The 27,587-nt window shown below is 44.6% G+C and overlaps 1 protein-coding gene across 2 annotated transcripts in view; it reads right to left on the bottom strand.

Annotated features, from left to right (window-relative positions):
- The window catches only part of ABCC4 (ATP binding cassette subfamily C member 4), a 233,395-nt gene that overhangs the window by 36,046 nt on the left and 169,762 nt on the right, over nt 1-27,587 (bottom strand). The window contains exons 21-26 of one of the 2 annotated variants that reach the window (XM_026493475.4): nt 20,831-20,981; nt 15,192-15,311; nt 13,895-14,005; nt 12,836-12,936; nt 11,530-11,721; nt 3,238-3,393 (exon numbers count right to left, since the gene is read on the bottom strand). In XM_026493475.4, the coding sequence (XP_026349260.1) occupies nt 3,238-3,393; nt 11,530-11,721; nt 12,836-12,936; nt 13,895-14,005; nt 15,192-15,311; nt 20,831-20,981 (831 nt within the window). The remainder of the gene's footprint in view (nt 1-3,237; nt 3,394-11,529; nt 11,722-12,835; nt 12,937-13,894; nt 14,006-15,191; nt 15,312-20,830; nt 20,982-27,587) is intronic. The other variant, XM_044381898.3, reaches the window with a different exon arrangement.

Here is a 27,587-nt window from a genome sequence, read left to right as displayed (position 1 = left end):
TTTTCTCATCCCGTTAAATCTTCAGGACAAATCTGTGAAGCAGTAATTACTAGACCTGGTTTAAGGACAAGGACAGTGGACCTTGGAGGCTAAGTGACATCATCAAGGTCACACACTTGTGAGACAGACTCGGAATAAAAACGTGGGTCATGTTGACGCCTGGTCAGCGCTCTTAAAGATTCTATCCCTGGCTGCCTCCTGCAAGATTTCCTGGGACCCTTTAGACATTTTGCACAGTCTCTCAAGACTCGCTTTCATCAACCAACGTTGAGCCTTAGAGACAAAGGCACATAAAGTGAGAAAATAAAGACTCTGTGTTTACAATGGTTGGTGATCATTATCTACATGGATACAAAGCTTAGTACTGTTTTGTAAGCACAGTCTCTGGAGTATGCACGCACCTCGAGCATGCTCAAAAGTAGGGTGGGAAGTTATGGAAGAGAACCAAAACCTGGTGATGTCAAGGTGTATTTAGTCTTTGCTCAGATGTGCTTCCAAAACATTAGTGGCAGAGCCAAGAATCATCTAACGTTATTTCTTTATTTATACAGTTCTTTTAAGTACACAAGCATACAACCATTTCTTATTAAGAAGCATTAAAAATAATGCGGGACATGTTCCTAGATCCTTTCATCCAAGGACATGAAAGTACTTTACAGACACGCCCATCATTTCTGCAAACTGATCTCGTTTGGCCCATTTCAGAGATGGGTAAAACCAAATTATAAAACTTGGGAATTTCAACTCATTTATTTTCCACTGGAGTCCCTAAGTCATGAATCTACTAGCCAGAGGGAACTGTTAAATACAGGGATTGAATGCGCTGAAAATTTCTTTCCATTTTTTCTGAAAAGGGAGATCTTTAAAAAAAAAAAAAATTTTTTTTTTCCTAATGGACAAAATAGGTGAAGGGGATTAAAAGGTCAACTGGACGTGTCGTGTTGACCATTTCATAATGTCTATAAATACGGAATCACGGTGACGTACACCCGAATCTAATACAATATTGTATGTCAATTATTCTTCAATTGAAAAAAAAAAGAAAAAGAAAACAAAAGCATAGAAGCATCAGGGATAGGAGAGCTCTTAAAGGTTTTCTAATTGTGCTAAAATACACACAACACAAAATCTACCGCCTGAATCATCTCTGAGTGAGTCAGGTCAGGAGTGTTTCAATACATTCACATCGTTGTGTAGCTATCCCCACCGTCCATCTGCAGAACTCTTCATCATTCCAAACGGAAACTCTGTACCCATTAAACACTAATGCTCCATCCCTCCCTCGAGCCCCTTGGCAAACACCATTCTACTTCCTGTCTCCATCAAACTGACTACTCAGGTCCCTCATAGAAGCAGACCATACGGTATTTGTCCTTTTGTGACGGGCTTATTTCACTTAACATAATGTCCCCAAGGTTCTTCTGTGCTGTAGCTCATGTCACAATTTCCTCCCCTTCTAAGGCTGAATAATGAGAGTCCACTGTGGGAACACACCTCCCTCGGCTCATCCATTCATCCACCCCAGGACATGTGCATTGCTTCCACGTCTCAGCTCCTGAGAACACTACTACTGTGAACATGGGTGTACAAATATCTCGTAGAACTTCTGCTTTGGAACTGCTAACAGGATAGGATATATTTCTATATGATCACTCATACATGATTCTATTTTTCATTTCTTGAGAAAACGCCATTTTGTTTTCCTCAGGGGCTGCATTTTACACTCCCACAGGCAAAGAAAAGGACTTCAAATTTTTCCACAACCTTGCCAGCTATTTGGTGTTTTCTGCTGTTTCGTTTTGTCTTCTAAAGTAATCTCTATACCCAACAAGGGGCTCAAACTCACGACACCGAGATTAAGAGTCACCTGCCCTCCTGACTGAGCTAGCCAGGTGCCCCAGTCTTTTCCATTTTATTGAGAGTAGTGACTCTAGTGGGAGTGAGGGGGCATCTCATTGTGGTTCTAAAAGGGGTATCTTGATTTTGATTGTGAAATTAGTTAGAATAATTCCAATTATTTCAGTGGCCAGTGGTAGGCGGCAACAGCTATACTCAACCTTAAGAAAAAAGTCCACATTCTCCTCCGTTTTGAGTGCCACATTCTATATACTTTCTCATAAACAGGCATTTACGAGCTCTTTGTATCCACATGCCAGGAAGCACATTTGCATGGCTTTCTTTGTCTATGTTTCTCATCTCGTGTGTGTGTGTGTGTGTGTGTGTGTGAGAGAGAGAGAGAGAGAGAGAGAGTTTCTCAGCCTCCCTTGATAGGCAAATGATTGTAGACTATAACAAAACCCCAAATGAAAACAAAACAAAACCAGAATCAGTTAAGTCTGGAGTGGAGTATGTGTAAGGGCCAAAGCAGAGCGCAGCATGGAAGACCAGTCCCCAGGGCTGCACCGCAGGCCAGTGGGCACGGGGCCTATGCTGCCCCTGGCTATATACTTGGAGGACAGTAGTTGCTCAATAAATAATTTCTGAATTTTAATTGAAACTGAACAGGTGAACCACAAGGAATGACAGGAGCTTGTACTGTGCATAATTCAATCTCTGGAACGTTTCCTAAAAGTCACACTTCTATTAAGAAGCAGAATAAGAAAACAAAAACAGGTGACCATACGCACCGAGCCAGGCCTCACAACGGCTCTGGGAGATGGTACTAGGAGCTGCCTTGTGAGGGAGAGAAACCTGAGGTCCAGAGAGCCGGCTCTCCTTATTCTGTGTTCTCACTATTCTCTACTGCCTTCTGGTCAAAATTCATGTAGTAATGGCTAGATTCTTAGTCTCCTCAAAGCATCTATATGCACAGTAATGCTCAAAGCCCAACAGTTTCACAGCAAGCCCTCCATGGAGACTATTACCTTTGAAAAGTTAGCTTTATTTCCTACAGCAAAACTGTAACATTAAAACACTTAAAACCGCTTTTTCCCTAGAAGCCTCTCAAGCGCTAAACAAATCATTCGTCATTCTCTTTTCAGAATTAGGTGTTTATCAGTGGATAAAACTGTGGTACCTGGGGAAGTCTGAGTCCAGAAATTTCTCTGGGTAAGTTATTAAATCCAACACACACACACCCTGGGATCAGATAAAAATACTTGCTGTTAAAAATATACCCTATTGGGGCAAAAGGATCAACTCTTCATTTTTTCTTTTTAAAAAAGCAATACAATTAAAAGCAATTAAACTTAAGTTCCCTTAAAAAAAGAACACATGAGAATGCCCTGACTTGTTTACCTGAGGTATGATGGACATTTTCTTCCTTAGATCGTGAAGCCCAATTTCAGTTGTCAAGATCTTATCAATCCAAATTCTACCTTCCGGTTCTGACAATCTAAAAAGGGCCGAGATGAGGGAACTCTTCCCAGCTCCTGTTCTTCCCACAATGCCAACCTGTAAAGAGATCCAGGAGGTATTAAGAATAACGATATGTAACATACCTAGGAGAAACTCTGGTAGTTGAAGACGGATTAAGGAAGTTCTATATTGAATGTGGTCCGAAAGAGTTTCTCAGCTTTGGCACTGTTGACATTTTGGGTTAGACAATTCTTTGTTGTAGGAGCTGTCCTGTACATTGTAAAGTGTTTATCAGTATCCCTGCCCTCTGCCCAGATACCAGCAGCAACCCCCAAATTGTGGCAACCGAAAATGTCAGACACTGACAAAAATGTCCTTTGTGTCCCAGGGGGGTGAGGGTGGGGGAGGAGTGGGGTGCACTGTCCTTGGGTGAGATCCATTTGGTCTAAAGAAAAGTTAAAAATAATACAATCAGCCCACTGGCAGTGAAAACCCAGCAATCTCCTCGGCGGCTTGTAAGTCATTTTTAAAATTAGCGTTATTCCTAGTGTCTGGGTATTTTGAACCTCGATAATTTCTTGGATAATTTTACACAGATATCAACAAGTCAGAAGCGTTATACATAAACAAGTAATCATTTCCCCAGAATTCTACCACCTAAGAGGAATTCTCCTTTGGTAGAACAACAAAAACATTTCTGGTATTAAATGGTTACATTACCTGGTTACATTCCGTCTCAAAAGGAAACATCTTAAAATTTTAAAATGTAAGTCTCAGCGTCTTAAAAAACAGTAGCCGGTACTAAAATACCCATAATGAGATCATCATCGACAACAACAACAACACAAATAACATTTGCTTTTTATATGGGGCCTTTCATCTGAGCAGTTCAAAAGGCATTTTGCAAAGTAATTAATACTCACAATTACCCCCTTGGGAAAGATCCGTGTCCAGTATCAGTCTGGTTATTAGTACCGAAGCAGAGAGAAATTAAATGCACTGACAAGATCAAAGCACCAATATAAAGCAGGTAAAATGCTGGTCAGGAATGAAACTGTATTGTACAAAACTGATTTTTAGCTGTGTGCATTTAAACCCGTAAGCAGAAACTGGCTGTTGTTGGGGGTTTTTTTTTAAACACCAATGAGCTTGCCCAACACCCAGCTACAAACTCCCTGGTGGGAGCTTCCGAGGAGATGATATCATCTCATCTAGGTATCTGGAATCAATGAAGGGTATAAGATACACTTTCAATCGTTTGTAAATTCATTCAGTAAATTTTTAAAACTCACAGCTTTCAACAGAGAAGAACTTTCTGAGCACTGATTCTATGCTGGGAACTTTACATATCATCTCAACGGAATACTTGCAAAGTTTTAAAGCTTCACTTGTATAACTATGGGTGGCATTTCAAAAGAGAGCCTAGCTTCATAGAGATAAATGTAAGGAAAGTGTCTGTGGCTCATTTTATCATCTGTATAGGCATTTTGTATCTTACGGTAAGTCCTAATTTATATTTCACAGATGGGTCATTTTCTGCACATGGGTAGGTCCAAGAGCGCGCACGCGCGCGCACACACACACAGCTCCCATGTTTCTGTGTATTTCTAGGTGTTTGCAAATGTAAATCAACACATATCAAGATACAGGCAAGAACTGTGTCTCTGAGAATGCGTGGATGTTCCCACGCTATCACCCCAACTGAAACGCATCCATCCGTGTAAACTGGAACATATGCGGACTTTAGTAAAGGGCCGGAACATGGCAGGGGGCACGGACGGCTGCCCATAACCACAGGACTGTGATCGCCAAACTCAACTGAGAATAAACACAATAAGGCAATTCAAAGAAAACCAGGTTCTAGCTATTTCTCTCTATTGTTCAGTCATCCAAACCGTAGCCCATGTCTTTCACAGTTCACTAATGGGCTTTAACAACTTCCCATGGAAAATATCACCAAGACCAATAAATTTACATATTCAAAACCAAACAGATACTTCAAGATATTCTTATTTAAGCTGATTTACAATTAACGCTTTATGTTTTCCCAACGAGGCTGAGGTTGGTTTCTGTCAACCACACCAGCACGTGAGACACTTGTATCTGGGTCTCTCTTTATAGATCAGTCAACCTGATTAATACCCCATTTCCCACTCAAAACAGCTGCTTTTTCTAACTTCCCCGTCTTAATCTCATAACTCCTTTCCTAGGCTCATGGGCTCAACGTGTCCACCTTACTTCTAGCTTCCTCCTCGTCTAGCACGGGACCAAGCCCTCAAGATTCTACCTCCACAAGCTTTCCTGACTCAGTCCCTCACCTGACTGCAAGGCTGCATGACCCTTGAAAACAAAAAAACCAACTCTTCTTAATCATAATCCGTGAGAATGAATGTAAAAAGTCAATAAATACCAGGCATAACCCCAGCCCTTTGATTTAAAACCATTCTTCAGATGATATATTTTCTTTCCGGACCTTTGTGTATGTGTGTGTGCTTAAAGATACAAGCTCATAGATTTAAACAAAATGAGATTATTACGAACCTCTTGTAGTAAACTGTTTGCACTTAATATTTCAAGAGAATATTTTAATGGCCATGTAATAGGAGAGTATATGTGATCATTTAACAGACCCGCCCTATTTGTGGATATTTGGGCTGTGTCCAATATTTTGCTATTATAAATAACTGTGTTAAATATTCTTGAAGCTAAATCTTCGCAAGCAACTCTACTTCCTTAAGATAAATTCTGACATGTGGAATTGCTGAAAAGCAGGTATAAATATTTTCCAAGGAGGCTGGTAAGCGATGCCAAGCTACCCTCTAGAAATAGGGTACCAATTTTGACTCCCACCTGTTTCCCTGCATGTTAAGAAGCCTGGGTGTTATAACATTGCTTTATTTTTATTTATTTATTTTTAGAGAGAGAGTGAGTGTGTACGTGAGCAGTTGGGGAGGGGCAGAGAGAGAAGGGAGAGAGAATCTTAAGCAGGCTCTACGTCCAGCACCGAGCCTCGATCTCAGGACCCTGATGATCATGACCTGAGCTGAAACCAAAAGCTGGACGCTTACCCAACTGAAACACCCATGCACCCCTATAACTTTGTTTTAATCGACACTCAGTTTGAGTCCAAAAAGTGGACTCACTTTCCCCATTACATCTTGCTAGGAGTCACAACAGCTACTGGCTTCCTATCTCCCGCCTCTTCCCACCTCGGTCCACGTGCGCTCGCTCACTTCTCAGACGGGGTTTCTGCAGGACAGCCCTGAGCCTCTCACACTGTCCCAGGAAGTCCCTTCTATGAAAGCATCCCAACTGACTCTCCATCCTTAAATGGCCGGCAGTCAGCTCCCTTGGGATTTACTAGGACGTTGCAAGGATCACACATGCAAGCCTGTGCCACACACCCGGTCGTTCACTTCCCCCAACGCTCTGCAGGGGCTGGATCCTTCGTTTGTGGATCAAGGCATCATGCCTTTGCTGATGCTGGTCCCACCACCCCAAATGTTCTTCCCATGCATTTCCACCTGCGGAGATCCTGCCCGCATGTCACCAAGTCTATCTCAAATGCCTAATTCCTTGTATACGCTCTTCCTGTTTCCGCCTGTGCGCTTCTCCCACACAACAGAGGTAGACCATCTTTTTCTAAACTTCGATAAACATTATGACTGCCTTCTAGCTTAGTTAGTAGCCAATTTTATACAATTTTGTCCTGGATTCACCTTTGCGTTATTTTTATTATATGTGGCGTCCTGTGCCAAACAGGCATTCTGTACAGAATTGAGGCGTTTAAGCCAGGATGGACAAATGTATGGAAAATCTCCTGCAACAATGATGAGGTACAGGTACTGGGCAGCGAAGACAGACATGGCAAATGGATCCTATCACCACAGAGACGAACGCAAATGGCAGACAACAACATCCGCACTGGAGTGGTTATGGCCATGCTACACCCCAAGGCAGTGATGGCTATCGTTGTCCGAACATGTTTGTCACCAGTCTTGGAGCTGGGGGTCTCATCCTGTTCAAGTGTACAACCCTAGATGACCTATTACTTTCATTTTGCAAAAGATCGGAGGGAGGCTTACTAAGACTAATTAGCCTGCCTGAAATAACAGAGCCAGTAAGGGGCAGAATGGCACTGAGAGCCAGGTCCATTATACACGGACGGCCTGGCAGCTCACTGCATCCCTCCACCTGGCTAGAAGAAAGTGGGGACAGGACAGGTGTGGTTGCAATCAAGGAACTGGCCTATCTTACTGATCCTACTGCCTGACGTTTGAAGCGTGATGTGGATACCAGTTACATGGGGGGTGGGACAAAAGACCTGACGTCTCTGAGCAAAAAGGATACCCGTGCTCAGGTGGGCACCTACAGCTGGAGAAAGAAGAGAGGCACAGAGTGCCTGGGAAAACAGGCCTACTGCCCTGCTTGGGGCAGTGAGATGAATTTTTCATCCCAGCAGGTGGTGAAAGGGCCTCAGATACTTTGCTACACATGGCGGTCTGTGACTCCAGGCCCAAGGAGGGCCCAGCCTGATACAGTACAGATGGACCCTGTAGAAGGGCGTGGGGGGGGGGGAAGGCCATACAGCGGGAGGAATGCTGTCTGTGATGCAGACAGACTTCACCAAAAGGACAAACTGATGCATAAACTTAGAGTCATACAGAATTAAATTATAATGTAAATTCATAACTTACAGAATATAAAAGTAAATAAATCTATATAGGATAGGGATACAGAACTCTCTAGAGTGTCATGATGAGTCACAGGAGTTGGGTAATTCACAAGCCCAATTTCAAATTGTCAAAGGACAATCACCCAAAACCGCCTATGGGAGGAAGACTTTTTACCAGGGCGGGGGCTCGATCAAAGGGAATTCAGAGACCAGAGGTCTGGGTGGGCTTGAGAGTCAACATTTCTAAGAAGCTCTCAGATGATGCAGGTACCACGGTCTGGGCAGCAAGGAATTAGAAAGTCAGCAGGGGAAGTGAGACAAACTGGAGGGAGGTGTGGGGTTTCTGAGAAGACATTATGTAAAAGAGGAGAAAATGTAGGAAACTAATATTTTTGCACATTATAGCAAGGTCTAGTACACATCTGTAAAAATGTATTATCCAAGTAATAGCTCTGAGCAAGAAAAAAAAATAACGAACCAAAATCAATCTACCTCTAGAGCTGGAAAATGCTTTAAAATGGCCCAGTACTCTTTAAAACGATCAAATCAACCACAAAATCACCTAAATGAAAAATGCAGCCAGTGTTCAGAATCTAACCAGGAAGCCCAGGGTGCTATTTACCTCATTTTGGTTCTTTATTTTTAGTTGTTATTTCTTCCATGAATTAGAAACCTGCTTAGTACCTATTACATTTTCCTGTTTACTATAACTTCGAGGAATCCGGACAGGAGAGGAAAAAGCTGGAAGAGAATAAAGCCCCCCCCCCCCCCCCCCCCCCCCCCGCCGCCCGTCATCAACCCTGCAACAGTCTGCCTCGAGCAAATACAACACCAAAAGATGGGGACAATGGCGTCCCTGCATGACAGGGCTGGGGCTGGTGGGCTTTAGCTCCACAAGCAGTGACGTCACGTCATGACTGCATGGCCTGGGTATAATCACTAATTACATAAACGGAGCGGAAGGGGACATGGTCCATGCACCAAGAAAGACACAAACCCAAAGATACTGTCAGTATTACAACTATCTCCAAATTCAATCCGCCCCCCAACACTGTGGAATCTCAGATAATCCTATGATTTTTGGGGGGGAGGGGTTTAAAGACGGAAGAATACAAACCTGTTACGTTTCTAAGTTTACCATAGCTTCTTGGGTAACTCAGTGTATGGCTTCGAGGGAAATTAAAGATGCGTGCAAATTAACAGAATTATGTCTAGAATGTGCATTCTGACGGACACACGGTCTGCGAGCAAGCTAGCATCCCCGACGGCGCTGGTACGGACAGAACCAGCTATGGTTAACGTTCTTCGGACACGGCTGCTCTCATCGTCTTCAGATCTGCCAATGGGGCTGGAAATAATGAACCGCCAGCTTTTGCCACGTGACTTACTAAAGCTGCTCACTGGGTATCATTTGGGCATTAAGCCGAACATTTATTCTTTCATGTCACAAGGGTATAATCATTAAATTATGGCTACGGTCCACTAAATGGGTGTGTGGTAGAAAGAGCTTGGAAGAGCAGGTCTTCAAGTGTTTAACGCATCTTGGCTGTTCGCAGGAGCCGTCTGGGATGCTCGTATGTTTTCATGACTGGTTTGCTTCACACCTGCGTCTCACTCGCTCACCGTCCCCGCCAGCAGCCCCTCGGCACCCACGATGTGCCCTGCAGAAGGCCACTTTCGGGGGAGTGAAGATGAAAATATGCAGCCTCAGGGTACTGTGAGACAGCGCCCGAATTACAAAGCCGGCTGGGAGAGCTTCCCTTTATTTGTTCATTTTCATTTTTAATTCTTTTTTTTTTTAACCTGTGGTCACATGCACGTAACAGAATTTACCAACCCAGCCACTGCTTCCGCGTACAGTTCAGTGGTGCTAAGTACACTCATGCTGTCGTGCCACCAAGCTGCAGAATTCTTCTTCCCTTGCAAGACTCTCACACTCCATCCGCGTGAAACACGAACTCCGAGTTCACTCTCCCCCGGCCATCACCATTCTGTTTGTCTCTACAGATCTGAGCAGGTCAGGAATCTCGTGTAAGTGCAATCAGACCGTATTTGTCCTGTTTTGTCCTAGAGCTTATTTCATTTAGCATAATGTCCTCGAGGTTCTTCCATGGGTCAGAATTTGCTTCCTCTTTAGGGCTGGATAATATTCCACCATATGGAGGTACTACACGTGCAGATCCGTTCCTCCACCGATGAGCAACTTGGGCTGCTTCCATTTTCAGCATTCGTAACGCCGCTATAAACACGGGCGTACTGTAAACGCTCTCATATAAAAATACATAAGATGCCGTGGAAGAATTAAGAGTCTCGTAGAGGCAGATGCATGAGTTGACAGAAAATGAGACGACTTTCACCAGCCCGACGACAGAAGGGAAGGGTCTTTGGAGGCAGAGGGGCCGTGGGCGCATGCTGGGGACAGGGAGGACAGGAGGCTCTGGCAGCAGCTGCATGATACTCAGGTGGGGCTCTGGCATGCTAGGAGTTGAGGCTGGAGGGCGCCTGGTGGCTCAGTCAGATAAGCGTCTGCCTTCGGCTCAGGCCATGATCCTAGGGTCCTGAAATGGAGCCCTATATCGGGCTCCCTGCTCAGTGGGGAGTCTGCTTCTGCCTCTCCCTCTGCCCCCACCGCCCATACCCATCTCACGCTAGCTATCTCTCTCTTTCTCTCTCTCTCAAATAATAAAAAATATTTGAGGAATTGAGGCTGGAGAGGTAGGTGGGGAAAGAGCTTCTAGTCTGTTCTAGTTTCACTCCTTCTTCCAGAGCCTGCCCTGGTGTGGGCTGAGGGATCTGAGGCCCATTGCTGGTGAACTTTGACACTGGCAAGTGCAGGTCACAAACCTCTCAGTGCTCTCCTGCGTGTGTCAGCCCCCTTGGGTTTCCTTTTGTCGACTTTGAGTGAGTCTCTGAACCCTTTCCTGCCTCCCGCTGGGGGCTCTGGCTCCTGAGCCCTGACTGGGTCACAGATACCAGGCTCTTCTCTGGTGGCTGAGACCTGGCCATGCAGCTCCAGCTCGAGTGGACCTGGGGCCTCGCTATGGCTCTGCCCCCAGCGCACCGAGACTGGGAGCTATCAGGAGGTCCCGTAAGAATCAGATCTGTGTTTCAGAAAAGCAGTCCACAGGTGGGAAGACAGGGGAATATGGGTTACAGGAGGGCAAGTCTACAGAAAGGGACAGGGACGGAGGGCTGTAAATAGAGGATGCCATGGGGGAGGAAGAGAAGGATTTGAGAAATACAAAGAAATAAGAATAGGTAGGAACTAGATATTGAAAACGTTAGTGGTGAGGAGCTAGGGTTGATGTCCAGGTCTCAGGCATGAATCTTTAGTGTGTCCTGGGTCAGCCCACCAACCACCATCAGGAAGCTCACAACACGAGGAAAGTCTGGCATCCCCATTCCATGGTCAATTTCTAAGAAAGACTTCCCAACAGGATCACCCTATCTAATTTATATCCAGGAGCCCTGTGACACATTCACCAAGATGCCAACCAGCAGACGCAGTGCTAACTCTTTTGTGGAAATTTTAAAGAGGCAAGATGGTTTAGACAAACCTTTTCCCTTGATTTAATGAGCACTGTCAGGTGCTTCAAAACCAGAGGCCCGTCTAAACTGTACGTGAAGTTAACATTATCAAAGACAATCGTGCCGTCCTGGGGCCAGTTTGGTGGAGGACGGTTCTGGTATTCCCAAGGAGCTTCTTTCTCAAGATCTGTGTACTCCAACACCCTTTCCACTGAAATCATCTGAAAGACACAGGACATCACGAGGCTTAGGAACGGAGGTTCTCACAGGTGTTAAGAGATTAAAAATGAATTGTTGCTCTTTTACACCAGCTGGTTAGGGACATCTCAAGTCTCCATATTCCCAAAGGACAGGAGGTGGAGTCTGATGACGACTTTGATGATTTACAAACCTGTTCACGGTCCTGTAACACTTTCCCTAATGGCTACTTCCTTCAGCATTACGTTAAAATTAAAAGAATTACAGAATTATAGAGATTTCTAGAGAATTTTAAGGATTTATTTTATTTATTTTTCCACTTTTCACACCTGAACAAAAAAATACGAGGATTTTGCCAAAGAAAGGAATACTTGCGTCCAACAATCCGTAATCTGGCTATAGAAGAGCCATCTGTCTTAGGGGAGCTGAACTGGCTAAGTCATCAAATCTCATTTTAATGATTAGTCACCTTCTCTTCTATGAGAAGAGCACACTGGAAAGATTTCTTTCTCATTGTTTTTCTCTTTAGGAGAAGGTGCAAATAATCCAAAGAGGAGGTAATTTATGTACTGACTAAGGCCTCCTAAGCAACCATCCTGACACCTTTGACTAGCACACTCTGAGAAGGACCTTATTCTACAAGACGGGACACCAGCAAATTCAACACATACAAGAATAAATGCTAAAATGGGGCGGGGGGGGGGCGCATGCAAGGGGAGACACATACTAATTAGACAAACACCCTCAAAACACTGAATTATTCTTTTATCAGGAATGAGGAATTACCCATTAAGAAACAAACAACAACAACAACAACAAAAAAACAGGCCTCTAAGAAATTAGCTTATATCCTCTCCAGGATTTCAGAACCTCCCTCCTACAGAGAGAGACATTTATTACATTTGAAGACAGTTTGTGGTTTATATAAAACCTGCTGACACAAGCACACAGAAGACTGAGAAAAAGATGTATATATTTTATTTTACGTTAACCTTAAACAGATGGAAGAAGGATCTAAAAAACTTGGTTAGCTACGATGTAAAAATAACAGTTTTAATATTTTACATAAGAAGTGCTTTTATGCCATTTAATGGTAGGGAGACTTGAAAAGGCTCAGAACGTTCAGATAAACATTACCATATTCTCCACTTCGGCGCTTTGCCTGACACACCACTGGAACATCCCCATGAGTGTGAGGGCGTAGGACAATGCCAGGCCAACCTGCCCAGCATCTACAGCTGAAACAGAAAGAAGGGGAAGAAAATCAGCCCCATTCTTAATCCCGAGCACAAGTCCTTTTGTCACGTTACCAACAAGATTCCTTTATAATATTTAAGTACTTTGTATATAATGAAAGTAACAATTATACTTTTATTCTGATGATTAAGATGATAATAAAAATAGAAAAATCGTCATAAATTCAGAAAGACTATTAAATGAGCTTATTAATCCCAACAGGACTGACACACACTTGACTGTATTCCACAGGTGAGAGATAATGTCATTATTGAGACTCCCAGCATGACGGTTTCAAGAACCCTGTTAACCTAATTTCACTTTCTACGGCCAATGCAACCGCTGTTGGAAACCACTAAAAACAAGGCCATGGGTTCTGCGAGCCTGTGCTTTTAAATCTAGACGACTACTCTCACTGTCCCATTATTCAACATTGTGACTCAGCGTGGTTACTATGGAACCGTTAGGGAGAGGGAAGTCAAGCCATGCACACCAACACCTGCTTATCTGGTCCCCACCTGGCAGGGAGGACAGCACTCCTTCCCGCTGAGTGTCTTTTTCAACCCAGTGAACCAGGCAGATACGACCAAGAGATCCGAATAGCCCTCAAGTGAAAACCTAAAGCCCGAAGCTGGACAAAACGCATAACAGAAAACTTGGTTCTCTCCTCACAACAACCAGACGCCACACCGGGAACATACAGAAAGTTAGCTGCTAGGCCGGCTTGGTCCTCAACCTATCCGAAGATAGAAGGAACTCGTCAGGATCCAAACGGCTGCTCTGCATGGACCAGGCCACAGCATCACACCCAACCTGACACACGGCCAATGCTCTCATGCGATTCACTAGCACCAAGCAGTATACAGCACTGGACAAGGTGGCAAGAGTTTAATTTAATAACTGTAAACGCAGCTATAAATTGTAATCATGCCACAAATAGTTCCTCACATCTGTACTTACTTTTTGCCAGAATCAGGGACCCGAAGGCAACAACAACGACAAAGATGGCGCAGATGGCGTCCAGACGCACAGCGAACCAGCGGGATGTCGTCAGGAACAAGAACCAGGCCTCTGGATTTGGGGAAGCATAATAAGCAGAAGGAAGAAGCAGGAAAACCATGTTAACTACTCCGAATGAGGGAGAGCATTTAGCAAGGGTGAGCTCCAGGAGACTTTTACACAACACGGACGGCAAAGTTCCACACCTGAGGAACCTGAAAGTTCCAAAAAGCTAAGTTCTGACACAGGACGATGTATGGTCCAGGTAGGAACTGGTACAGTGGCTTTGTGGGAAGCATGCATTGAAAAATTCAACCCAGAGGTTACAACAGAAATAGGATCATTAGCAAAACACATGGAAAAAAATGGGCTCATCAGTACATTTCTCACAGTGCCAGAGCTCAACGTGAAGCTTGTCCTCATACCTGGTTGACTGTTCCCAGTTCTCTGATAGCAGAGAGCACAGCTCCCACTTTGTTTCCAGCACCTTCCGTACTTACAGGGCCCTGCACACAGTGTTTATTCCTTAGGATCCAGTATCTCAAGGATCACTCTGCTGAAAGTACCTACTTGCAGCTTTCAAAATACCATCTTATCTTCAAAATACAATAAAGACTGGAAAGATGGGCCAGGATTTTATAAACTTAGAGGAAACTCTGAAACTTCTACATAGCAAAAAACCTCACCGAGACAAAGAATAATACATATCAAGTGGGTAGCAAATCTGATCATCAGGAAACTGATCTCCTCAGCAATTTCTGTCACCCTGCATGCTCTGAAAATAAGAACAGGCCAACTACAATTTGTGGGCCAAGAATGGCCCACCACCTGTTGTTGTAAATAAAGTTTTATTTGAACACAGCCATGGCCATTTGCTGAGGTACTGTCTTTGCTTGTGTTCCTGTTACGACAGCAACACTGAAGAGCTGCGACAGACAATAACGCAAAGCCTAAAACTAACTATCTGGGCCCTTACAAAAAAAGTTGACCCCTGCCCTAAAAGGACAGAAAGCCACAGGGCGTGGTAACGGAAGGACAATGCAAGCCCCTGGGGTGGTGGGGGGGACCAAAGCATTGGTGTCTCAGGGGAATGGGGAAGCAGGCAGGAGATTCTAAGGAGTCATGGCCAAGAGGGGACGACGACATGCTGAGGAAGGATGTGGTGCTGGGCCAGAGGGAGACAGAGAGGAACTGACCACTAAGGACAAGAGAGAGAGCCTATCCCATCCTTTAAAACCATTTCCAGCAACTTACAAACCTGAATGCAAATCCTGGTGTGCGTCGAACAGTTCCTGGAACCTCTCTTCAGCTTTATATGCCCGGATGGTCCAGAGTCCCTGGAGAGAGGACGACAAGTGGGAGAATACCGGACTCCGTGCTGGGGAAGCAGAGACAGACAGAAAGTCAGTGAGGCTGGATGTGGGGAAAGCAACTGCTTCCCGTGCTCTGTGGCTGCATGGCCCCCCAAAGAGCACACCCAGAGCTCAACAAAGACGGGCTGCCTGGGGAAGAAGGGACGATGCCCCTCCTGGAGATGAACAAACATGTCAACCTTCAAACCCCTGGTCACACCATGCCTCACATTAAAGACCCAAAAATGCAAGTCTCTCTTCGAACCTATCTTTGAACAAATTCAAATCCTTGCTAGATTTGAATAACTAAATTCTTTCTTTGCTAACTCATTTGTCAAGGTCCTCCTCAGACATGGCCTCCCTCTATAACACTTCCCTGACAGCCCTTTGGAGGAAATTCTGTTTATTAATTTTTGAGTCACTGACGTTCTTAGATTTAATTCTGCTAGAGTACTCACCACACCGAATCATGAATGCCTATCTGTGTGTCCACTCCACTATGTGACTATTACCTTAAGGGCTGGGATAAAGTCAGAGTATCCCTGAAACTAACAGGTGAGTGATGTGTAAGGGGACTGGCCTGCCTGCCATTCTCCCTGCAACCTGGGGCATCGCCCTGTGCCTGTTCCTGCACCAGAGTCTCTTCCTGGAGTAACGGAGAACCTGAGTACTGCACCGCCCTTGTGCCCATAGGGCCTGGGCAGCCATGGCATCTTTGAATAGTCTTGACTTCGGCTGAGGGAGCCTGTCCTGCTGGACACCTGGTGTTTGGAGGTTACCGTGTGACATTAACATCAATCACTCTTCCAGAACCTGATCATGGCCTTAGAGGCCATTCTCTTTGGACTAAGTTCATGTTGGTTTGAGTTGCCATTCATTCCCCTGCCACCTTCTCCAGGAGCACGCTGTGTGTGGGTACCAGGCTTGGCTCCTGCCTATCAGGGAAGAGGTGGGCGGCAGGCTGCTGGGCACCATGAATGAGGGGCCTCTCTCTGGGATGAGTAACACCTGTGCTTTACCAGCAGGTAACGCTGACCTGCCACTTGGTTACCTGTGCACGTCCTAGAGAAGACTTGTGGGCAAAACCCCTGGGTGTTCAGGGCAAGGGCAGATCACTTAGCTCATGAGAGGCTGCAGAAATTATATCAAATGATGGGGAGAAACAATTTAGGGGAAAAATGCAAACTTATTTTAGAGCCTGACTCCTTAGCCTGGCATCCGATGCCTCTCCGTGTGAGAGTTCAGTCATGCCCTGTGCATACGGGAACTGCAGGTATGGGGGGGGTGCTGGGTACCAATGTGCAGACACAGGACCTCCTCTTAGAGCTTGGTGACCACAGCTCCTAAGCACGGAAGGAGCAGACTTCTCCGTGTGAGACACCGGGGCTTGGGGAAGATCGGATGCACTGGGCTAAGGGCCTCTTTCCTGACTGGGATATCTGACTGGGATATTAAGCATTAAGCGCCCTCGCCTGGGATGCTGCTTTCAAGAAAAAACCTTCTCTGAACTGAGGCATGAACTAACACTTCCCCTTGTATCTACTTTAGGCAAATAGCCTTCCGTGAATTCAGTGGTGGTTTGGACTGTCCAGTTGTTGGTTCCTGATCTAGGATCCACAACACCCTCTCTCTTCATTATACTGAGGAATCTTTAGCCTTTATGCATTTTAGCTTCCATTAAATCTGTACTTTTTAAGACATTAATATGAATATAAGGGACCAAGCCCATGCTCTAAATAAGAAAGGCTAGAAGCTCTGAGAACAGGCCTTCTTTGCATTCCCTAGCACATGCCCAAAACATAGTCAACATGGAAACAGGGTGCTTAGCAGGAGGACTCAGGAGAGTTCCAGGCCCATAACCCTATAAAGAAAGTACCAAAAGTCCAGCTCCAGAAAGCACAGAGTACTCACTAGAACCATGTTCTCATTTCTTGAGCAAATGTTGGGACATTTCTGAGACAACATTTCTGAGAAGGAAGAAGATGTGGCCATTTGGTCAAGGAGAGAGACCCTGAATGAAATGCTTCCATGTGGTCATCCTCACTGGCTTCCCTCATCAGCAGATCAAGGTTGCGGTTGATTTTCTCTGGCAAGGTTTCAGAGCAGGGTCGACTCCGGAAATCAGGGGCTGTCCCAGCCTTGAACACCGGGGAACCCAGAGACCACATCACCAACTTTACCTCAGAACCAAGAGTTACGAGTGGTAAGGCAGCATTCCGTACCTGGGAAAAGCTATCCTGTTCTTTCACACCCCACTTAGGACTGAGCGGGATGCCAGGATGAATGAGTGAACTGGAGGGTCTGCAATGAAAACTAACTGGCACAAAGGGAAACGGAGTACTAGGGCTCTGGTATATTCTCTTGCTCAATACAGTGCCTTTCTCCCCACAATGACTGAGCTGGCTATCCTGAAGTAGACCTCTATAGCACCCATGGCATTGGCCAGCGGTTAGACAAATGCAACCCTACCTTTCACAAGACTGACAACCCCGTGTCCCATGACCCTGAGGACTCTTTGGAACATACCCTACAAGAACTGCAAACCCTCCCCAGGAGGGAGAAGGCAGGGATCTGCCTCAAGGGCCTGGCTGACAACCCTGCTTAGGTAACCATTTATATTAGGTGAAGCCTGCTAGTTGTTATGTTCTTAATTCCCTCATGTTCAAGGTTCTAGCACCTTTCCATGTGGCCAGGAAGCACTTTACAACCATCAACACAAATAATCCTCCCGAGAGCACCAGAGGGCAGGTGCTATTATATCCCTGACAGAGGGCAAAGTAGGCAGAAGGATTAAGAGCACTGGCCAAGTAGTAAATTAACCCAAGTGGTAGAGCTGGGGGTCAGACCTGGCTCTTACTCCCGAGGCTGTGCTTTATAATCACTGCCACAGTGTCTCAGAGGGAAAATAATCAGGTTAAATCAAGATGCCAACATGTGACTAAATGCATTTTTCTCTTAACTTTGTAGTTTAAGTTTAGAAAACCCCAAATTGTCCTTTGTGCATGTCCAGTAGCCCTATTCATTACTGTGTATCTTATCAAGCACCTTCATTTGAAAGTCCCTGGAAATCCAGCATGAGAACAAACAACAGCAGACGTGAGCGTCTATGGCCTGAAACACGAGACACACAGTTAGCCCTCCCCAGCGGTGCCCATGGCAGACATTCCTAGCTGATCACAGTACCCTTACATAGGGAATCTGGATGTGGCTTCACAACTCAGGCATGGCCAAACGATGAGAGCTGGCTAGAAAAATGCAACCAAGCAGATCCTGGTTATGTGCACTTCTTTATGACTGAATGGTGCTACCATGCTCACTTCTGCAAAAATGGGAAACCATCATGATTAACTACAGATTTGTCATTAAAGTGGCTTAAACGTCAGTCAGAGATTTCAGAGGCAGCTAGACCTGAAAATCATCCTTGGGACTTCAATAGTCCTTTCAAAGTACAAGGAGGAAGCAGATTTATGCCTTGTGGCCATAGCAATCAGGTATGCCCCTTTTATCTTCCTTTTTGCTAGTGGGTCCAGCAGTGGCCTCAAGAAATACTATCACTTACTGCTTAGAGATAACAAAAGAATTGTTACTTATGGCACAGACCCACAACCCAGAGAGATGACAACACACAGTTCTGACCAACTGGCCGCCAACGTTTGGTTATCTGGGTGCGTGGAGGTAGGAATATCTGTACTTAATGTATTGTTGTAGCCTACTGGGGTACAGGAATATTCCACATTATTTCCAAATATCCTACAGGGGTCATGCTAACATTCTCAAAATCTCCAGATCAAGCCCTGGGAAAATCCTATACTGTTTCTTGAAAAAGACTCAGGCTATCCCCCTGCTCTCCACTTCCACATGGATGGGAAGTGGCCCTTGTTCCAGGCAAAAATCTCTTATTCCAGAGACTTCTTTTAAATAAAACTGAGACTTCCTCTGGAACAAGACTGATGATGACAGACTCCATTTCATGAGTGGCCTCCAATCATAAATGTTTGAAGCCTTGCTGTTTACACAAAAGACTGGCTGGAGCTCATCACTTATTCTCCCGCCTTCACCACCTCCCGCCATGGTAACATCACATCAGCACGACGGTCCACACATCTGGACAACACCGCTCCACCGCCCCAAGGAAACGCCTCGCAAAACCACACCTCACGGTAGTTTAGCTGGTTCTCAGAGGACTGAAAAAATTTTCTATAGCTTTTATGAAATCAATGCCCATTATCCTTTATGCAAATGCTTATGATAAATCCCTCTCAAAAATTTATTATTAACCATAAGGGCATCTGGGTGGCTCAGTCAGTTAAGCGTCCAACTCTTGATTTCGGCTTAGGTCATGGTCTCAGGATCATGAGATCAAGCCCTGTGTCAGGCTCTGTGCTCAGTGTGGAGCCTGCTTGGGATTCTCCCTCCCTCTCTGCCCCTCCCCCGCCTCACACATGCTCTAAAACAAAACAAAATGTATTAAAAATAAACACACATACGTCCTAACGTATCCCGATGAACTTGTATTTTTCCACTTGGTAGACTGGAGAACCATGATACCCAGTATGTTTCCCTTCTTAGCCTGACTTCCAGAAAGCTAGGTTGGTATTAATTTGCAGTGAGTATCTACAGTTGAGGTTTCTGATACAAACACCTTCCTTTTGTTTAGGTCTTTATACCCCCTTTATTTTTTAAATATAACAATCAACTCTCCTTATGATTTGTTTTAGTAATAATGAAATATGTTTGTGCATTAATGAGATAAGCTCTGAATTACTTCATCCTCTACGATTAACCGTGTTTTCCAATGATTCCAAAACTAGGAAGTTGACTAGAGAACAATTAAATGCATACTGAACAGAACCCTCTCCTGTGTCCTCCCAAGGGAATTATATTCAGGATCCATTTATAGGAACAGCCTGGGGGTGGGAGGGACTTCAAACAGTGTGGCATGACAGGAAATACTAGTGATAATAAAGAGTAAGACTGAAAATAACAGTGCTTATCTTCTCAAAACATTTAACAACCGCAACTTTTTGGCCATTTTTTGAGTATGCGGTAGTAATATATTTTGCAAATGTATCACTTCTGACATATGACACCTTCTTCTCCTTTCCCGAATCTTTCCCTTTCTTTGTCATTTCTAGAACCTTCAGGGAAAGAAAAATTCCTTATTTTTGCTCTGTATTAGTTCCAACATGAAATATTTCTTTAAAAACATTTACTGAGTGCCTGTTCTACGCTGGAAGTACATCATGACGGAGACAGAAACGGCCCCTATCTTCATGGTGCTCACATTCCAGTATAGCTTTATTGCACAGACTTCCTTGTCCCTTCCTAGGTGCTACCCTGCAAAGCTGTACCCGGCAGGCCATCAGCACCATTTGCCCTAAGGGCCACACGGACTCACCGTGGACATAGTATTCAATGACTTAATGTTAACTTGGAGAAAAAAATCTGGAAGATAAAATCTGCACGATTTCAGGGTCTCCTTAATTATGGCATAAACGGAAGTGAGCCCGAATCGCCTTCCCAACCTGAGAGCCTCTGTACTCACTTGTAGATTCCAGGCGTTTGACATCTCTTGAAGTTTCTAAGAAATACCGCCGAAGAACAAAGAAAAGGATGCCCAGGGGAATTAGAGGTATTGCAATCCACGGGATCACGGCCACTGCCACGCCCACCACACCTAAAACTTGTAGAAATGTCTGTAAAAGAGAAAACAGATACAGAGGGCTTCTTATGAAGAATTCTCTTCAAACATAGACTTTAATGGGTTGTTTTGTTAGGATTCAACCCCTTTCTTCCAAAGATTTGTTGGAACGGCAGGGGATGTTTTCCCACCAAAGAAATAACAGAATATTACAGGTGGTCCTGATGATAGTCATTGCATACCTGCAATGTGCCAAACACAATAAGAACTTTCGAGATATAAGTTCTTTTGATATGCTCAGTAGCCTTAGGAGAGAGGCGATACAATCTCCCCTACTAGTCTCAGAGAGAGCAGGACTTGAATCCCAAACTATCGGGAGTTAAGAGATACTATCAGGGAAATCAGCAAGTGAGAATCAGAGATGAGAACTCCATTAAGACTCAACTATACATGTAGGGATAAAGAAGTGGTTAATTACAAATTCAGTGGAAACATTTAAGTGTTTACCTTTACAAGTGGGGATTCCTCTTTTTTGGTATTCTATCCACAGTTAACATTTACTGAGTGCTCACTGCATACAGGGTACAGGGCTACCCATTACATATTTCACACGTATTAACTCATTTAATCCTTGAACAGCCCTACAGAATACTAGTATTATCTCATTTTACAGATGGAAACTGAAGCACAGGGAGAGGAAAAGCAACTTGATCAAGACTGCAAAGCATAAGTCACAGAGCCAGGGAGCCTGTTAGCCGTCATGATATATTTAAGCTTGCCCTCAATATAAAGGCAACTTTTTACTGTTCAGGAGAACATTCTTGACATATTTGAACCCCCTAATTTGTCCTTAATTTTTCCTCTAAAGACCTTACTTAAGGAATTTTAGAGTTCATCAGCATGCCTAATATAGAACAAGAAGAGAAATACAATGCAACAAATTTTTGACATTTCTTAGAAACCCGATGAAAAGTTTTGATAAGGAAACAAACTGAGGGTTTCAGAGGGGAGGGGGATGGGGGATTGGGATAGGCCGGTGACGGGTATTTTTTAATATTTGCATTCTGTTTTCCATGGTGGCTGCACCAATTTACATTCCCACTAATGGTGCATGAGAGTTTCCTTTTCTCCACATCCTCAGCAATACTTGTAATTTCTTATATTTTTGATGCTAGCCATTCTGAGTGGTAGAAGATGATGTCTTATTGTGGATTTTGATTTGCATTTGCCTCATGATTAGTAAGGTCACACAGAAACAAATACCACATAATGTCACTTATGTGTGGAATCTAAAAAGGAAACAAACAAAAAGCAGAAATAGACCCATAAATACAGAGAACTGGGGGCGCCTGGGTGGCACAGCGGTTAAGCGCCTGCCTTCGGCTCAGGGCATGATCCCGGCGTCATGGGATCGAGCCCCACATCAGGCTCCTCTGCTGGGAGCCTGCTTCTTCCTCTCCCACTCCCCCTGCTTGTGTTCCCTCTCTCGCTGGCTGTCTCTATCTCTGTCGAATAAATAAATAAATAAAATCTTTAAATAAATAAATACATACATACATACATACATACATACATACATACATACAGAGAACTGATGGTCGCCCGACACAAGGGGGCTAAGGGACAGGCACAATGGGGGAAGGGGAGTGGGAGATACAGGCTTCCCGTGATGGAATGAATAGGTCACAGGGATAAAAGGTGCAGCATAGGGAATAGAGTCAATGGTACTGTCATAGTGTTGTATGGTGACAGATGGTAGCCACACATGTGAGCACAGCCTAAGTACAGGGTAGGAGAAGCACTCTGTTGTATACATGAAACTAAGTAACATTGCGTGTCAACTATTACTTTAATAAAAAAAAAAAAAAAGGCTGATCCTCGATGCCCCATTTTTACAGGCCTGGCCATCATATTTCTGAAATAAATATTTCAAAGGAAAATATGACAAAAAATTTGTTTTACTGACAAAACAATAAATTTTGTCATCTGGATATTACATTTTCTATTAGGATAAGCATGTGCAATCTTTATTTCAAAGGCTAATGATGATAACATTGGCAAGCGCTACATGTCCGGTGTGGGCTACATACAGGTGCTGAGCAGAGTTCTAGGAACACTCAACCATGACCTCGATCCCGGGAGATAATTTTATCTTGGGAAATGATACTGGTTAAAAAGACCAGGAAGCATAGAAACCCAAGTCACTGCATGATGCTGACTGAAGTATCCATCCTTCTCAGGAAAAGCAAGACATCATGGCACACAACTTCAGGGGATACGAATGTAAGCAATACTGCATCTGCCTGCTCGGACGGTGGGTCGTCGAGCGGTGGGAGGGGGTACGTTCGCATGGCATGGGCCAAGGCCTCCAAAGTTTGTGAATTCAGATGGATTCAAACCCAGGATCATGTGAGCAAGGCACAGGGGGCAGTGGAAATACAGGGAAGAATCCATGAACACGTTTTAGAAGGTTCTGAGACTTGGGGCGCCTAGGTGGCGTAGTCGTTAAGCGTCTGCCTTCGGCTCAGGGCATGATCCCGGTGTCGTGGGATCGAGCCCCGCATTGGGCTCCTCCGCTATGAGCCTGCTTCTTCCTCTCCCACTCCCCCTGCTTGTGTTCCCTCTCTCGCTGGCTGTCTCTATCTCTGTCAAATAAATAAATAAAATCTTTAAAAAAAAAAAAAAAAAAAGAAGGTTCTGAGACTTAACGACCAAATTTCACAGACTAATTTAACAAACAGAAAGAGCGGCAATGAATAACTTGCAGTGGTAATCACAGCTGATGGACACGCTGCCCAAGAGGGAGCCGGGCTGCAAAGGTTAACGTAGGTTGTTCTGCGGCCTCTCAGAAGGCGCCAGCCAGGGCAGCAGGCCCCAGCGCGCATCTCCGAGGAAAGGATTAGCAGGGTAATGCCTGACAGAGACACAGGTTATCATCTCACGGCTATTTCAAATCAGTTTTCTCAGAGCATCCTCACAACCAGCTTGTGAGTGAATGAGAAAAGGAGGAGCTGTCATTTCCATTTACAGATAAGGGATGTGAAAGCTAGGAGGTTAAGTGGTGGTCCCAAGTTCTCCCAGGATGTTGCTGTGTTATGGAGAAAGCCAGGAGCAGTGACTATGCAGGGAATCCTGCAAGCAGCAGGAGCATGGAGGAAGGAAGAAAGTTCTAGAATTATGAATGTGTGGACAGGAACCCCGGTGAATCAAACTGCATTACTTTGATGTAGACTTGTGCTTTTATGGTTTCTGCTAGTCTCTACTGTGGTGTCCATACAAAACCCAAAGTGAAGAGGCATGGAATTCTGAAGGAACAAAGTCCAACCATAAATGGAGAAAACAGGGCCGTCTGGCCGCTCTGCTTTCATACCTACACCTGACCAATTTCTGACAGCTACTGGATTCACTGATGCATCCCACCCTCCTACACCAATTAGGAAGCCAACCTTCTTCCTTCATGCTCATGAGGAGGGCTCCTTCTAGCTCCTTCTATGTCCGGTCTTAAGTAATCACGAGGCATGCCACTTTTAGTTGTCAGGGAAAAAAAATCTGAGATGTTATTAATCATAAAATTATTCAAATTTACAATTTTTGGGGTGCCTGGGTGGCTTAGTCAGTTAAGGGTCTGCCTTCAGCTGAGGTCACGTTCCTGGAATTGAGTCCTGAGTCGGGCTCCCTGCTCAGCGAGGAGGCTGCTTCTCCCTCTGCCTCTGCCCCTCCCCCTTGCTCATGCTCACGTTCTGTCTCTCTCAAATAAATAAAAACAAAACAAAAAAAATTATAATTTTTTTTAGCAGACTAACATCATTTGATTGAACAATTATTCCCCAGTTTCAATTATCTGGCTCTCCCTAGGGTGGGGCCCTTTCATGGCTAACCAAGCCCAGCAGATTACCTGGGCAGCACAGGTAAGCTCAAAACACTGGGCTCCGTTGGAATTGTGCCAATGCTCTCTTTTCTTGGGTAGCCATTAAAGACCACTAACTGCTACTCACAGAAACTCCCAAGTTAGATTAGGTCTTTCATATTTGATGCCCCCAAATTCTGAAGCAATTCAAAGAGGGTTTCCAAAGGAGTTTTATTTCTACTTGTGGGTCATGCCATAGCCAGCCTCGCAGTGAATTAGTTGTTATACTACACTGTAAAAACATAATGTGCAGGTTTACATTTATACATATTTGTGTATAGACATATATTAATCTTTTACTGCCAGCACACTTTTTTTTAAGTAATCTCTATACCTGACATGGGGCTCAAAATCACAACCCTGAGATTGAGTCTCGCGCTTTACTGAGTGAACCAGCCAGGAGCCCCCTTCAGGCAAACTCTTTATGGAAGTCGGCAAAGGACAAAAAATGGTATCCAAGCAAAAAGGGTAAGATTCTGAAGGGGGACACAGAAGATTCTGGTGGAAAACAAACCCCTATCCCTTCCTTGAAGCCAATCTCATTTCTTCCTTCCAGAGTTGCAGGAATTCCAAGGAGCCTAATGCAAGGTACACCCTCAGCTCCTCCCATCTGACTGGATTCCAAGCCCATCTGATGACCCACCAGCGCTTTTGTACCTCTCTGATCGTGCTAAGACACAAAGACACAATGATCTATACACAGCAAGAAGCACACTGACCCAGAAGCACATGAGCCAAGCCTTGAGGCCCAAGATCTAAGAGTAATCTTTATTTTGATATCCTTGCATCCCAGCTGGAACATACCAGTTAGGAATTCGATCCAAAATCTATGAACCCACAGGAACAAATACAAACAATTCTTGTATGCCGTTCACTTGAGAGAGCATGTGACTCTTCATAATTCAGAGTGATTCTGTAGCTGACGGAGAATGTTAGCCTCGGGCTGGGGGGAACTGCGTTAGCCTGTGCTATCTGACAGAGTCTAGGACCAATCCTCTGGAACAGGAACCAGAAAGGTAACACATTTCACCATTTTGTCTTTACTGGGACATCCCACCAACATAAAAGGCCGAGGGGAGGTAATGGGAATTAAATGAGATAATGTATACAAAGTGCTTAGCAGTCCAAGCTTAACATCCTAAGTACCATTATTATTACCCTTCCATGTGCTCTGGATGCCAGGAGTCTGAAGAGGAGGGATGCTGCACTGACAGACTTATGGGCCCAAAGAATCTTAAAAATATCATGGGAGTTGGATCCCAAGACATGGCTCACTCTAACCGCTGGAACAACTTAGTACTACCCAGGGACACATCAGAGCAGAGGTTACCACTCCCTGCAGGTGGTAATGTCATCACACCTACCAACGTGGCTGTGGCTTTTCTATGGCTATCCTCTCTGAGGTCTATTTTGTGTGAATATGCACGTTTGAAATAAGAGGACCAATAAACCTCATAAGTACTACATTTTCAGTCCTCTCCATTTTCGCCCCACCTGTAGGCCTCCCAAAGATAATGGAGGCAACTCAACATTTTTTGAGATTTTTCTTTTCTTATTCCGTATTCTTTTTCTGCTTCAAGCCTCACTTCTTAGTGAAGACTTCGCGCCCTGAAATTGCTCAGCACGCCTGGGAGAGTAAGGAAAAGGGTGGAGAACCTCCAAATCAACCACACCAAACCAAACCAAACCCCAGATGATTCAGTATGGCCGCAGGAAGAGACCAGCTTGGCATCTTCTAGCTCATCCATAATGAACCAGTGTCGGTATCAAGGGAAACACAAAAGCTGGATTTTGTGCACTGGTGAATCCCAGGGAATTCAGTGGTGTCCACTCCAGGTTGGCCTTCTTGGTAGACAACCACACTGGTCTGAACACCAAGGAGGACCCTGTTCCCATCCCATGGAATGGGTGCCTAAGGAACCTCTCTTCCTCAGAAAGGAAGCTGTCCTACGAGCTGCTGCTCTTTCTGATTAAACCACATGGGCATCTAAATAAACTGTTAATGCGGTTTACAAAAGCAATAAAGGAAAAAACAATTTTTATGAAAAATGTTAACTGCTTTGTTTGAAAAACTGCCCAGCTACAAATCTTGAGAAAAATGACATTGCTTTACTCTTAGTGCCGATGGCAAATTTCCTCATAACGCTGAAGAAAATCTCCATATTTACTTAATAACCAAAGAAAGGGGGTGCCTGGGTGGCTCAGTCGTTAAGTGCCTGCCTTCAGCTCAGGTCATGATCCCGGGGTCCTGGGATCGAGCCCCGCATTGGGCTCCCTGCTCAGTGGGGAGTCTGCTTCTCCCTCTCCCCCTTCGCCCCCCGCTTGTGTTCCCTCTCTCGCTGTCTCTGTCAAATAAATACATAAAATCTCTATTAAAAAACAACAACCACCAAAGAAAGGTACAATCGCCCTACCCTGCCCCCAATACCAACAATGGATAACATTCCATGAAGCTTGCCATGTGTCCAAGCTCTTAAGTATTTCACATGCTTTATGTCCTTTCATCCACACGTTCAATCGGAACGGGAGGGATTATCACCTCCACCCACACGGAAGGAAGCTGATGCTGATACTCAGAGAGGTTTAGGGATTTGCCCAAAGTTTGAAAATTCAGTCATCGTGCCCCCAAGGCTGTTCTTATAATCTCTGCATGATACTGCACCCCATATAAAGATTCAGACTTTACGCTCCTGTTTTATGTTTTCCCTTTCTTTTGCATTTTACAGTTTTGCTGGGTTTCTTGTGGTTGTATCT

The sequence above is a fragment of the Ursus arctos genome, unplaced genomic scaffold, assembly GCF_023065955.2.
Source record: "Ursus arctos isolate Adak ecotype North America unplaced genomic scaffold, UrsArc2.0 scaffold_10, whole genome shotgun sequence".
NCBI classification, from domain to species: domain Eukaryota; kingdom Metazoa; phylum Chordata; class Mammalia; order Carnivora; family Ursidae; genus Ursus; species Ursus arctos.
This window is presented reverse-complemented; position numbering and strand designations above follow the sequence as displayed.